At 38.0% G+C, this 15,718-nt stretch overlaps 1 protein-coding gene across 2 annotated transcripts in view; it reads left to right on the plus strand.

The window, feature by feature from the left end:
- Positions 1–5,641: 5,641 nt before the first annotated feature.
- Positions 5,642–15,718, plus strand: part of KCNU1 (potassium calcium-activated channel subfamily U member 1) — a 113,879-nt gene continuing 103,802 nt past the window's right edge. For both annotated transcript variants that reach the window (XM_054700878.1, XM_054700879.1), the window contains exons 1-2: positions 5,642–5,851; positions 8,951–9,070. In XM_054700878.1, coding sequence (XP_054556853.1) covers positions 5,657–5,851; positions 8,951–9,070 — 315 coding nt within the window. In that variant the 5' untranslated portion in view covers positions 5,642–5,656. The remainder of the gene's footprint in view (positions 5,852–8,950; positions 9,071–15,718) is intronic.

Genomic DNA, 15,718 nt, shown 5'->3' on the forward strand with positions numbered 1-15,718 from the left:
ATTCTCATGAAAAGATTTTTGGGACTCTCAAGATCCATAGAGATTATATTAAAAAAAAAAAAAAACAACTCCAGAGTTATCAACAGTTTAATTTATCCTATTCTTTCAAAAGGGACACAGTCACAGAGGATAAACAGAGAGAACTTGAACATAATACGGGTTTTTGATGAGACTGAGTTTGGAAGTCCTGTGTTTTATAGGATTAGGTGTCCCTTTCTTCATCTCTTAGTTTCTGTTTTTTTCATTTTCCCTTTCTACTTCTCTTTCAGACAGGTCTTCCATCTTCTTAAAAAAGAGAGAGAGAGAGAGAGAAGCAGCAAAACCAAACAAACAAACCCTGTTGCTTGCTAATTCCCTATGAAATACTTCCACCTACTGGCAATATGGAGAAGATTCGTGCCTTAACTTTTTTTGTTATACTTGTACCAGGATTTATAAAGACTATCCTTCCAAACATTTGGCAGAATAATTAGAAATCATGTATCAGAATATTAAAGAGACTGAGGAAATTCTTCATTTGCACTTAGCAATTCACCCAAGTAATACATGCCCCCATGAATTTGATGTACATGTGCATGCACACATGGAGTTTGCAAACACCCCAAATGAAGTATAACTCTGTAGTAGCAAAGAAAAAAGTTAATAAGAAAAGGAAATAGGAGACTAGACAGAGAAGAGATGATCTCTCTGGCAAACCAGTTAGCACATTTCTAATCCAATCACAAAGAGATGAGACTCTGGCTGCAGAGAAGCAGAGACCATGGCCAACGTAAACATATTCCTGCTAAGAAAAGTGGTCCATGACATCTAGCAGAAATTAAATTGGATTTAAAGTTAATTTATCCAAAGGGACATCTCTTAAATTTAAAAAATCTAATGCAAAATGATGCTTTTTTCCTTTTTTCTTTTTTTTATAGAATCCATTTGTGGGAAATGAGGTCAGACACTAGAATATGGAATATTGACAGTCTATTAGGAAAACAATCTAGGATTATAGAATCGAAGATTGGTAATGTGTCAAAGACTGGCAGGAATCTCAAACACCAATCCAGTCTCTTAATTTTACTGATGCAAATGTTAGATCCAAGGAGCACTAGAAGCTTGTTCAAGGCTTACACTTCATAAGTAAACCAACAAATTTGCCAAAAAAGTAAAAACAAAATAAGAGACTTCTGCATGAATTTTAGATTTTATTACATTGTTTATAATCAGCCTCTCCAGATCCGATAGTTCCTAGAAATGAACCCAGAGTCTCACCAAAATAGTGTAGACATTCTATTGGGCTAGCTTGCCCTTCACAGAGGGCAGAGAGTGTTGCTTTGTTTTGTTCACTTAGAACTGACGGGGAATGTCAGAATGTAGACAAGAGTACAGGGCCCTTTTAACAGCTAAGTTGCAAGAGGTCATGGAGCTAAGTAGAATAGGGCTTAAATGCAATTTCCTTAAAACTAAGCTTTCTCTAAAAGTAGTTGATATGCACTATCCCTCTATTCCATGAAACATGAAGAAAATTAAACCAAAAATGAAACCTTCAAAAGGAGACACAAAGACTTGATGACTTAAGTATCTCCATGTAAACAACTTGAAACACCAAGATTAGAACATCTTTAACATTTCCAAAGTACTAGAGGCATGGATTACACAAAAAGATGTTTACCCCAGAAACGGCTTGCTGTGCTTTGACTTCACCATAATGTGAGTGATCAGCCGAGGTAAAATCATCTTCATCCTTGAACTGGTCCTGTCATTTAACAAATGCATGAACTCAGGCTGAGGATGTCTTAAGCAGTGTGTTTCACTGGCAGTGTGATTGTTCCTGGGGTGTGAGATAAACCTCTGCTGGTAGAATAGAAAACAGTAGAGTTACATCATTGAGACTGACAGATTTAGGCCCTTAAAAAACAACATGACAATATATTTAGTACTTCCAGAAGCTTTAAACACTCATGCACACACACACACACACACACACACACACACACACACGAGTGCTGCTACATACATTTGAAAATGAAATTCCCAATTTCCTTACCATATATGGCATGTTTCTTTTTTTTTTTTCCCTCTCTTGTGTGGCTACTTTATTTTTTTTTTATTTTATACATTTTTTACCTCATTTTTTCATTTTTGCACAATGTATTCATTTTCATCTTGGTTATAGTCCTCATACAATTCCCACCCCCCTTGTTTTGATCCCACTCCCTCCTCAACACCCCCCCACCCCCATAGGACCTGGTTTATAGTTGCTTGTTGATTTTGATTTTTACTTTATTATAATTAGGTTTTTTCCTGGTCCCTTATTTAGGTTTTCTAAATCCTTGCTATGAGAAGTCCAACCACTCTGGAAAGCTGTGTGGAGATATTGCATGTTTCTTGAAGAGAGTAAATTTCTAAAATGAAACATTTATTCAAACTCATTATACAGTATAATTTTTCCAGAATATTTGAGTGCCCAGAGGTAAATTACAGAGATGTGTACAGAGTAAAACTATTTTTCTAATCAAATCACTGGCATGTTAAAAACTTCATCTGTACTTAAAAAAAAAAATATTCTTCAGCAGCAGAGTCAATAGCATAGCCTTATTTCTTATCTAGTTTTAAAGGCATAGCATTGAATGTCTCCAATTCCAGCCCTGAGGGACCATGAAAAATGCTGGGTCTGCTTTGGCACACCCTCACCAGCATCTTCTACCTGAAGTGCAGATGTCGCCTCCTGGGCTATAATCACTTGGCACGTCTGGCTCAACCTACCTGTTTCTTGCACCTAAACCCTCACTCAACATCAGTGTCTTCTCTGTATGGAACCCGAGGCAAACTTTTTTAACATCAAATGGTAAAATCAAATGGTAATGATTTAATTTGACTGCAGAATTGAAGCAACTAGATGAGGCAAGTAGGGAGTTGGGAGCAGAAGGGGCAGGGGATCCAGTAGACTATGGTGAAGGATTAAAGGTGTTTTGGTGGTGGGCATGATGTACTTAAATATCTGAAAGATATGAACCTGCACCCCTAAATCATATCCAATGTTGTAAACCAATGTTTTCCCAATAAAAACTAATACAATTATAAAAAGAAAGATAAACTGGCATTGATTTTACCATTCATTTTCAAAACTATAATTTCAAGAGTACAGCTTCACTCCTGTCTCTCTCTCTATATATATATATTGTGTTTCATATATAGTGTGTGTGTTTCATTTGTCCACCAGCAACATTCTGGGGCAAGGTGCTCATTTGTAAAGCTGGCATCAATCACTTAATTCCCTTAGTGGAAACCCTTTAATTATTTCTGCTTGTTCTTAGGATAGAGTTTTTCTGTTTGTGTTTTCTTAAACTGGAAAACAAGGCGTTGCCTGATCAGATTCTTTCAGTACACAACCAGCTTTCTCCTGGGTAAGTTGCCTCCCAACTGAACAGCCTCTTCAGCAGCATCAGCCATCTTCCCCTGTGCCCACCATAATGCCTCAGCCTGACAGCGCATTTCCCAGCCTCCTGAGCCTACTGGGTCATGACTTACAATCACCTTACATGCTGCAGACCAAGCTTCAAACACCTCAGGCAGCCGCCACTCCTCAATCCCCCTACACAAGTTTCCTCCTGCCAGTCCTTCTTCCCTCCAGGACACTGTTCCCTGTTTCTAATTGTAAACATCTTCCCAGGCTGACTGCATTCGCTGTGAGGGATGAACTAGGTTTGTTTTGTCAACTATTGTGTTTCCAGTGCCTGAAAGAAAGCGGTTGCCCAACACACACACACACACACACACACAGAGAGAGAGAGAGATTCCGGTTTATAGTGGGTAGCCAAAAGTGTAGTTATATCATTTTATAAATTTCTTTATAAAGTGCAAACAACATGCTTTCTTGGTTGTTATAAAGAGTGATGTTGCTTCAAAGTAGTCTCCCTTCTCAGGTTCTGAACACTGAATTGCCAACAAGCTATAAATGGCAGCTTTTCCTTCAACACACACTCCCAGCACTGCTCAACACTCAGTAACTGAGGAAAGTCATCGAATTTGACCCATCAGCATGATAATCTTCCTTCCTTCCCTGCTTCCCTTCATCTCTCCCTGAGGGTTCTCCCTTCCTCCCTTCCTTCCTCCGTCCTTTCTTTTTTTTTTTTAATAGAGGCATGTTTTATTATTTATTTATTTATTTGTTTGTTTGTTTTATTTATACAAGCACTGGGTATAGTCAGAAGCGCGGGAGGGTGAGAGAATTCACCAGAGCCAGAGCGGGGAGCAGAGCAGGCAGAAGGACCGAAGTACACTGCTGAGGGGAGCAGCGGGCAGCAGGAGAGGTCTGCGCGCCATGCGGGACCCTCTTCCGGTGGCCGGGGAGCAGCCAGGGATCGAACCAGCACTGCAGAGGCCGCGGGCAGCTTTGCAACCCAGCGCTCAACCGCTGTGCCACCGGAGAGGCCCTCCTCCGTCCTTTCTTTGTAATCAATGCCACTCAGAAAAAGCACTGAAATAATGGTACCTTTTCTTGTACTGAGTTTTATACTTTTCAGATTATAACAACATGTTCATGTTAAATCCCCACAATAACTGAATCAAGTAGGTAATATCTTCAACATAAAATAGGATTCTGGAAAGTGAATTGATGTGTTAGACATCACACAGTGACTTACAAGAACTGTGGCTGGAACTCAAGACTCCTGACTCCTAGAGTGCTTTCTAATAGCACCCTAGGTGAGTTAGCTAGCTCAATGACAGGACCTTACAGAAATTATAGGTAAGCTTAAAGGAAGAAACTATAACTGTGGCAGCAGTTCTAGAAAATGTTAGAGTTATTCTAGAAACAGTTTGTCACAGAGCAAGGTCATGGCAGGTTGCAAAGGACAACAAAACTTACGGGTCTCATCACCTCGTGTTAGGTCATCTTTGCAATAACTGGGGGGAACAAGACCCTTCACCAGGCTCTGACATTTTGCCTGCCACTCACATGCACTGAAAGACACAACATTTCTTGCACCTTTGAAAACATCAGAGAAGATAAAAAGAATTGCTCTCATTCTGAAATTTACCTCTACTTGACCAAAGGGTTTGCCAGTAGAGCAGGGATAAAAAACAAAAAAGGAGAGGGTCCCATAAAAGATAGAGCAACTAACAATTGGACTCAAATAACAATTGACCACAGTTCACACTGGTGAAATTGCCTTCTATAATATGTGCTCTCCACACTATGCCTTTCTTATTGAAAGGATGAGCAAAAATCTTGCAGTACTCCCCTCATCTGTCCTTCCAAGATTACTGCGAATTGATGTCCTCTCAGGTGTGGAACCCACAGTTTGGAAAACATTTCACTCAAAAACAGTTGTTCTGAGGTTGTTCGACTACACAATCCAGATCGATGACCTGTTGACCATACCACAAAGGAAGTCATTTCCTCAAAGTCACAAACAAATCAACTGTAGAGTCATTTCTAGAGTTCGTGTTTTCTGAAGGCCCCTGGTGTAGACCCTGGCCTTCTCCCTCTGTCCATTCACGTGCACGCTGTGAGTGAGTACTGTGGTGGTTAGTCAGCCCGGGTTTCCAGAACCACATGTTGTTATCACACGCAGTGGTGATAGGACTCTAATACATTGGGCTCTGGTTGCCGGAATTATTACCATGTGATCATGACGTCACAGAAGGCTGACAATTCCGTCTCCTGATGTTTCGAGCACAGTCAAAAAATGATAGTGGGAAAGACTTGGGGAAAATATACTGCACCTCAGAGATCCAAGTAGCCTTTATTCTCTCCTCATTTGTGACCTTCTTCAGTGGACTCCTCATCTTATTCATTTTCAGGCTAATTTGGAGGGTCATAAGAAAATGGAAAAACATCAAGGGAACAGGAATACTCTTGGTCAGTGTCCTTATTAGGGATACCGCTGTATGAAGATCAAAGACAGGTTTGGCATGTGTTTTGTGTTTAGAAAAAAATCTAGGTTTCACTCAGTTTCCATGGGTAAACAGAGTTAGCTCTGATCTGGTGCCTTAGAAAGAGGCAGATCCTGCTTTTGGGTGCAAAGCAGAACCTCTGGCTAAAGGGACAAAGTTAGGGCTCATCTCCTGCTTTCAGAGAATCAATGACTTGTGTGGATGATGATGAATGTTAGCTGTGGAAAAGCAGAGGTTGTTGTTCCCAAAAAAGTGCACATGAATGTTGTCTTCACCTTCCTTTTGTATTTGAAAATGACCATTGTGCTAGATGCTACGACGGAGGCAAAGTGGATCATCGTGGTCAACCTGACTTCACAGATCATTCTGCACAATCCACTGGCACTCATATGGGCAGGCTGCCTCCCATGTGCCCTGTTAACACAACACACTGAGCTGCACATGCCCTGCTGACCAGCCACAAGCCCCAAACCTCTTTTCATACCCAAACCGTATTGTGAGGGTGGGTGGGAGGGTGTGGCTGACTAAAAGCTGCCAAATGGTAATGACAAAAATTATGGTATTTTACCCAGACAAGACTTTAAGAGCTTATACTAAAACTCTCGAATGTTACACAATGACCGCCCTATTCCCAGGGGTTGAAGGCAAAGAACTTGATTGTGTCATGTGTGGTTTGTTATCATTTTTGTTTTCCAAATTTGCTTCTCTGATAGAGTGTAGTAATTTCCATAATAGAACACATTTCACCTGTGTGTTGTGATAAATATTGAAAAGTTACTTAAGAATTTTAATGCTAAATGTTAGGATAAGATAACAGAATGTATAATTATTTGGTAACTTTTTAAGGTCATTGGAAATATCCTCTGGTTTTTGGATTGAAGAAGTTCATAGATTTTGTTGCTAAATGAGTTCACTCTTAGTAATTATTTCTAGATTAAGGATTTTAAGCTATGTCATTGAAGAAATTGAAGAAAATTCTTAGGTACCAAATTCTTAACAAGACTGGTAGTGGCCACTGAGAAAATAGTACAGTGAGTCTTTCTCATGGTCTCTAACTTCTGAATTTTCAATACACACATGAATTGGTAGAATTTTTTAATACCCTTGGACTGTTGCTATAGGAAGTATATCTTCTTCCAGTTATATTCGTTTTATGTGTGGTTACAAAAATGTGAGAAGCCATTTGTCCATAGACATTTGCTGTATTTTTCACGTTTCTTTCGATAGTTCATGTCAACCACTCAGTCCAGAGGAATCTTTTAATTTCAAATAGGAAGCAAATGTTACAAAATGTTAAGAAGTGGGATCTAAGCAACCAGAATGCCGTACTGTTTTGTTTTTGAAACTTGAGGCAACAGTTTGATTAAAGTTGAATGACTTGTCAGTGTTATATTCAATTAAATTGAGACTGCTATATTTTTTTCTCTAAGTCTTAGGGAAGTTGACCTAATGCAAAAATGTCACAAATCTAGGTGCTGTGGAAACGACTTTCAAAAATTAGAAAATCATAATTTTCTCCTTAAATGTGCATTTTTAAAAGATTTACTTCAGGGCCTCCCCTGGTGGCGCAGCAGTTGAGCGCTGGGCTGCGAGGCTACCCGCAGCCTCTGCAGCACCAGTTTGTTCCCCGGTCGCCGGCGAGGGTCCCACAAAAAAAAAAAAAAAAAAGATTTACTTCACTAAGCACAGTTAAATAAGCCAGGCAGAAAAAGACACTATATGACTTTACTCATATGTGGCATGTAGAGAAATTAAAACAAATAGAAGTAAATGTCTGGACTGTATGAACAATTAGTGGTTAGCAGAAGGGAATGGTGTGGGGTGCAAATCAGGAAAAGGGGGACAATAGTATGGTGAAGGACAGCTTTGAACTTTTAGTGGTGCATTTAGTGTAGTTATATACACATGCTGATTCTCAAGGATGAATACCTAAGACTTCTGTAATGTTATCACACAGTGTTACATCAATAAAAAATTCTAAAAAGCAAAGATTTATTACATTCCTAAGTCCAGTTTTTTATATCTCAGGTCAATTTGCTTTCCCATAGAAGTTATCTTGGATGTGATGATGGAATCCAAATGAGTGCCCTGTTGATGTCATAGTGAATGTATTTTTAAAAATCTGTTCTCAGACATCTCAGGAATGCACATGATGAGTCACAGGCATTCGAGGGCAAATCGTTGATCAATGTGAACTCTATCAAGTAGTCATTCAGTGAGACTTTCCTTCCCTCCATTCAGAATATATGAGTAGAAAATTGAGGCATTTTAAAACCCTGGTTGCACATAAAATGAGCTTGTTCAAATGTCAGAGGGTCTCAGCATGGTGTGGTCATTCCTTGCTCACTTTCTTTTTTCTCTGGTATTTCAAGACCAGTCACTTTCTCAAACTCCAGCCCTTCCTCATTGCTGGCTCATGGGAAAGTCATTTAATTTATCTACACCTTGGCTTCCTTACCAATTTTAAGTGGATTTAATCATACTTACAGTGTCTATCTCATAAGATTATTATAAATTTTAAATAAGTAATGGCATTTTGTAACTGTGAAGGAGTATAATTTCACCAGGACATCATGCCAGATAAGGCAACATGAAATTGCTGAAACTTTCCTTCTTTTGCTCTATCAAGAAAAAGGAGGAGAGGAGGGCAGATACTTAAGCAATCACCTGAAAATCAATTTGTAATCTTTTTCTTTGTCCATGTATGTTGACGGAAAAGGATAAGAGACTTACTCCCAAGGCAGAAGAAAAAAAAGCATGCTGCTCTCAATCTTGATCAGCACAATAATATCAGTTTAAAGGGTCTGGGACTGAGAACATGTGAGAAAGGCATGATGAGGACTGCAGAATTCAGAATTAAAAGCTGTGTAGAAAATCAGTAAAATGCAAGCCCAGTAAAATTAATTTTATGAAATACTGAATAAACAACTTCACAGTTCCCTGACTTGGACAAGGTGGAGTGATTTCTGGCTGGGAGCGCAGCAGGGGACTCCATCAACATACATAAAACAGATTACTTGCTTTGAGATCCAGCTTACTCTCAACTCCTTTCTCTTGCTTGTAGGAGCTAATCTTATCAGACCGCATCCTCAAAAAACGTTTCAACGCTCTCCACTTCCATGGAATATTCCGTGATCGTATAGAAATGTTGCTTTCAGCACAGACCGTTGTGGGGCAAGTGTTGGTAAGTAGATTTTTGCTGTTAGTTTACTAATGAACTTTAACTGTGAGGCTGATTATAGTCACTCTATATAATTTTACCATCCATGTAAGTATCTGGTGTTCCTTGGTAGGAAACCCCATCTCCCTGTGTCCATCACTCTTTCTGTTATTTTATTTGTTTTTAATTTGGAGTGACTATAATTATTTAACATACCTTCCATTCACTGTCAACCTATTCTGTAGAAGAAATATCTTTACTATGGCAAAGGTTGGATGCATTTTGTTCTGCTTGTATGTAGATGCTATCTGACTTGTACTAGATATTCAAAATATGTGATGTTCAGTGGATCATCTGGTGTGAAAAAATATATTATGTTCCCTTTCTTTGATTCTAATCACCTCTTTTATTTATTATCCAAACTAATCTTTTTGCCCCTATATGATACTTAGTGTTTTACTTCCTGTTTTAATCTAAATAACTTGGACAGTTCAGTATCACCTTTGGAGAAAATCTTAACCTTATTTCCATAGATTGAGTCCTTAGCTTCTTCATAGGCTAAGAGTCCTTGGAAGCTTCTGTAATATTCATTGAACACAGTTATTAAAATTACCTGTACATATGTCTATGGCCCCCAGTGTACTGCGAATTCCTCCAGACAGTTAGTTTCAGTGAGGTGTTTATATCCCATTGTCTAGAAATAGCAGGTGCCTCATCAAGGAATATTGCACTGATCATCATTTGAGTAGTATAGTTTGATCTGAAATATTTAAGAAATCTGTAATTTGAGAGTATGCTGCCATCAGATGGTGGTATGGTGGAAGGAGATGCGTGTGAACTAGAGAACATCCTGTTCTTTTTATTATTAGTAAAAGTGTTGCTTCATTTCCAGTTACTGATGCTTTATTCAAACATAATTAATTTTAAATATCTGTTTGGAAGTATATAAATAAAATTGCTTTCATGAAATCTGCAGGGAATGTGCAATCACCTGGGACGGTGCCTCTCTTCTTCCTGCCTTGTCAAGTTTTGGTCTTTCTCTGAAATCCCTGTGGTTTTAGCTGTTGTAGGAAGATTTGTGATTCTTTCTGATCATATCAGGGATTTCTTGGTTAGGAGCTTTTCAAGTATTCAAATCATGTTTGACTGTATGACAATAATATTGGGGATAATGTTTAAATGATTTCGGGGGTAAAGCAGAAGAGAGCTTACACCACTAACTGTATGAGCCCTGCATATGGAGAGACAGAGAAGGAAAGATCATTGATATCAGTAAAAATTATGTTTTTAATGATGAAAAAATTGTTGTTTCAATCTGATTATATAGTTAGAACCACAGGAGGCATGGTGTAAAGGTCAAATGAGAATAAATACTCTAACACTGAAACATGTAATTGGGACTCTCAATAGGAGTCCCACACAAATATTAAATGAGATCATCCTTCCTTGTTTTCCACCTTTGTAAATCTCTCACATCCTCCTTTCAGCAAATAGTTATCGTTTGCCAACAACATGCACGGCAGACAGTTGTATGGAAATGCAAGTGAAAAATGAGGTTAAGGGTCTTGCATTTAATGGGACTTAAATTTCCATGGCACTAGAAATAAATAAATAAGATAAATTCAGATGGTGATCAATGCTATAAAGGTGTAATGAGTGATATGTTTGAGAGTTTGGGTAGTTAAGAAGTCAGGTTACATTAGATATAGTGATCAGAGAAGAAATCTCTGAAAAGGTAAGATTTGAGCTGATACATGAAAAATCAGAAGGACCAATGGAAGAGTGGAGAGTATAAGAGTCCCAAAAAGAGCAGAGTACAGAGCTTTCATTATTGAAAGTATCAAAATGAGACTCCAGTGAAGAAATCAGCAGGGCAGAGGAGGATGAGGACTGAGAAAAGCCTAGAGAAGCATGCACTTTATAGTAAGCAGCAAGGCTAGTCAATAGGAATGCACTTATTTTAATGCAACAGGAAGTCTATTAATGCTTTTTCTTTTTTTTAAAGATTTATTTATTTATGCATACAAGATCTGGGGTACAAGCCAGAGGTGTGGGGGGTGAGAGGATTCACCAGAGAGAGAAAGAGGGGAACAGAACAGGCAGACGACTGAAATACACTGCTGAGGGGAGCAGTGGGCGCTACAGGAGAGGTCTGCTGTACCAAGTGGGTAGCTCCCTGGCAGGCCAGGGGATTGAACTCATGCTGCAGAGGCTGCGGATAGCTTCACAGTGCTGTGCTTAAACCCTTGCGCCACCAGCGAGGCCCCATTAATTCTTTCTCTTAAATACGGGGTTGACATGGTCTAATTAGGTTTTAAAAATTTAAAAGGTGCTGAGTTTGAAAATAAAGGAATTGTCAATAAGTAAGTTGCATACAAGGCAACTTATAATAGAAATTAGGAGTACAGTTTTAATATCAAATAAGTTTGACTCAAGGCAAAAAACAATAACTGAAGCCAAATAATCTGTATTAGTTTACTAGGACTGCTGTAATAAAGTACCACAAAATAAATGGCTTAAATAACAGAAATATATTGTGTCACAGTTCTGGAGGCTAGAAGTTTAAGAGCAAGGATTCATTCTTTTTACTTTTGCCAATTTCTTTACCTCCATGCCAATACTTGTTATTTTCTGTTTTCTTTCATTTTTTTTAATTGAAGTAGCATTGTTTTATAAACATTATATAATTTTCAGATGTACCATGTTATATTTTGAAATCCATGTATATTAAATTATGGTCATCAACGAAATTCTAATCTCTGTTCACCACCATATGATTGACTCTTTTTACTAATTTTACCCACCCCACCATCACACTTCCCCTTTAGAAACCACCATTATCTTCTCATTATCTGTTTTTGCTTTGTTTTCTTGGTTCATGTGTTTGATTATCTACAGTGTGGAAGGTCCTGAGTGAAATTGTACAATAGTTATCTTTCTCCACCTGATTTATTTCAGTCTGCCAAATACCCTCTACATCCATCCATGTTGTCATGAATGACAGAATTTCATCTTTTTTGTAGCTGAGTTGTATTCCATTGTGTATATATGCCACATCTTCTTTATTCATTTATGGACATTTAGATTGTTACCATATCTTGGCTATTGAAAATAATACTGCAATGACAGGGGTGCATACAGTTCTTCAAATTAGCTTCTTTTTTGTATTCTTCAGATAAATCCTGGAAAAGGTATAGCTGAATCATATGGTATTTCTAATTTTAATTTGTTGAGGAATTGCCATACTGTTTTCCACAGTGGCTACACCAGTTTACAACAGTGCACTCCATGTCCCATCTTTACCAACTCTTGCTGTTTCTTGTCTTTTTGATAATAGTCATTATGACAAATGTGAGCTAGTAACTCATTGTGATTTTGATTTGCACTTCCCTAATGATAAGTGATAGTAAGCATCTTTTCTTGTGTCCGTTGACCATATATGTGTGTCCTGGGTAGTAGTGTCTATTAAGATCCTCTGCTTTTTTTTTTTTTAAAGATTATTTATGTATTTATACAAGAACCAGGGGACAGGCCAGATGCGCGGGAGGGTGAGAGGATTCACCAGATACAGAACACCGAACAGAACAGACAGACTGACAAAATACACTGCTGAGGGGAGCAGCGGGCGACACAAGAGAGGTCTGCCGCGCCATGTGGGACCCTCCCCTACAGGCTGGGATGGAACCGGCGCTGCGGACAGCTTCACAGCCCTGCGCTCAACCGCCTGCACCACCAGGGAAGGCCCACTTCTGCTTTTTTTTTTTTTTAATTGGGTTGTTTGGGCCTGAACTGTAGCAGCAGAGGTGAAAGGGAGAGTTGCTATCATGCATGTTTTTGCTGCTGCTCCCCTCACCAGTGTCCCGGCTTGGGTGGTATGCATTGCCTCCACCACCACAGGATTCTCTTGGGGTGAAGGTATAGGCATCAACACCATCTGTGTTGTCCCCTCATTGGGATTATAGACTGGGCTGCTGGCCCCGCCCTCACTGCGCCCCTAGGTCTGATACCTTCTTCAGTCCCTATCTGCCCACTGTCAGACACACTGTCTATCACTCTGTGTCCTGATGTGGCAAAAAGAGAACCTTTGATAAATTATAGCTGTCTGATTAGTTGTAGATTAAAGGAAAGAAACAAAGGAAGGATTCCATGCTACCATAATGCTGGTTCCATTCTCAAGATTTGGTTCCTTCTGGGCTTGTGAAACAGCCATACCCCTCTGCTAGCTTGTGGGGGTTTGTTGGCAGTTTTTGACATTCCTTGACTTATAAGTGTACCAGATATTTGTCTTCATTTTCACATGTAATTCACGGAGTGTTGCCTCTGTTTTTCTCTACAAAAAGCTTCCCCTTTTTATAAGGACACTGATAATATTGAATTATACTCAGTCTGCATGACCTGAATTTGATTATAGCTGCAAAGATTCTATATCCAAACATACTCATTTTCTGAGGTACTATGGGCAAGGATGTTGACATAACTTGTGGATATGACATGTTCAACACATAACTTTTGTGGTATCAGTGAAAGACATTTCAATCAAGATATAGCATGATGAGTATCACTGCACCAAAAATATAACTTCAAGATTATTAATTCATGTGATATTATAATAAAAGCAAAACATTACAAACACATTGGTAACAGGAGCTTTTACTTCACCTATTTCATATCAAGTCATACTAAATATATAGGATACTATATAGAAAAGCATGAAGCATAAAAATAAGCATAAAGAAGACCAAAATAGTTTAATTAATAAGAAAGAGTTGATGGAAGTGGAAACTCCATATGCTAAAAACAGAAATCAAGCTTACAAATGTCTACAGATAGTTTGTAAAAATTCAATATATATTAGGTCACCAAAAACAATCCCAATTATAAAACTTACAAAGTACAGACAGATGATGCTAACTGCAGCAAATAAAATGCATTAAATGTAGGAAAATAATGGATAAAACCAGGAAAAAGAACCAGAAACAAAACCCTAACAAACTAACAAACAAAAATTTTTAAATCTCTGTTAAATTACTTTTATTTTTTTTTTATAGAAAGATATTTATTTATTTATTTATTATTATTTTTTTAATATTCATTTTATTTTATTTTTTTTTAATTAATAAATTTTATTTTTATATTCCCCATACAATTGCAATCCCCCCATTCTGACCCCAATCCCTCCCCTCCCGCCCCCCACCCCCAAAAAGTGTCTCTGGTTCATAGTTTTTGTTGATTTTGATTTTCACTTTCTTATAGTTATTCATTTTCCTGGTCCCTTATTTAAGTTTTCTAGATCCCTGCTATGAGTGAGACCATCCGGTATTTTTCTATCAGAGAAATCAACAAGATTTAAGAATATTTAGAGCATAACAATAACGAAAACACATCCTATCCCTCACAACAAGAGTTGTTCTAAATTTATTGCACAACAATAAAATCTTAAAGTGATAGATATTAAATAATTAAATAAATGAAGTATAAGTCCAAAAGGCAAAAAAATTTTAAATCTAAGCACAATACATATAAAAAGATAGTAAGAAATAAAGGAGTTATAAAACAGCTGATTATTTCAAATAATTCAACAGAGAAAATAACAGTAAGCCTAAACAAGAAAAAAAAGGGAAAAAGCAAAAATGTATCCAAAAGAATATAGTCTCTCATTCTTAAAAGCCTATGTGTTTGGACAATAAATAATATAACTGCCTTGTTGTCTTTCCTAGAGACAACAGAAGCAAACATTGTTTAAAAATGAACAATGGGGCCTCCCCTGGTGGCTCAGGTGGTTGAGGACAGTGCTGTGAAGCTGTCGGCAGCTTCTGCAGCGCCGGTTCCATCCCAGCCAGCCCGCGAGGGTCCCACATGGCGTGGCAGACCTCTCCTATCTTGCCCGCTGCTCTCCTCAGCAGTGTATTTCAGTCAGTCTGCCTGTTCTGTTCCCCACTCTGTCTCTGGTGAATCCTCTCACCCTCCCTTGCATCTGGCCTGTATCCCAGTTCTTGTGTAAATGAATAAATAAATCTTTAAAAAAAATGAACAATGATGTAAAATATAAATAAATAAATAAAAAATAATACAACTGCCTTAGTTTTAAATGAAAAGTTTTGTTTTTGAAGTTCAGAGAACATTTTCCAAGGAAACTGAACTGTTTGAGAGAACATGACTTTGAAGCTGTTTTTGTTTACTCCATAGACTAAATTCCACTGTTGTTAGAATCTTTTTTCTCATTCTACTCCTAGTTCACATCCATCTCTTCCTCTCATCATAGGTCATGTACCCCCCTCCCTTTCTGGTCCCATTTAATGTTGCAGAGATTTAAATATTTCATTCGTCTCATGCTATATGTATATACTTATATTTACCCATATATGTACAAATACTATGAGTACTTCTTTTATCCTTCTTAACTTTAGCATTCTTGCTGACTTTTTTCCCCCTTATACTCAGTTTTAATGAGTGATGATACTGTATCACATACAACCCCACCATTTCAGGGGGAGAATGTTCTAATAAAAATTTTTAGATACTAAATCTGCTTTTATGTGTATCATCCCAAGTTTTACTCCTTGAGTTTCTTGGGAGAAATCCACAAATCAACAAATTAACTTGTTTCTCCTTTGCTAGAAAATGGGACAGAGAAAAGGGGTTCTAGCACCCCCTTCAAAAAAAAAAAAAAAA

This window comes from Talpa occidentalis, unplaced genomic scaffold (assembly GCF_014898055.3).
Source record: "Talpa occidentalis isolate TD23 unplaced genomic scaffold, MPIMG_talOcc4v2.1 talOcc4.4, whole genome shotgun sequence".
NCBI classification, from domain to species: domain Eukaryota; kingdom Metazoa; phylum Chordata; class Mammalia; order Eulipotyphla; family Talpidae; genus Talpa; species Talpa occidentalis.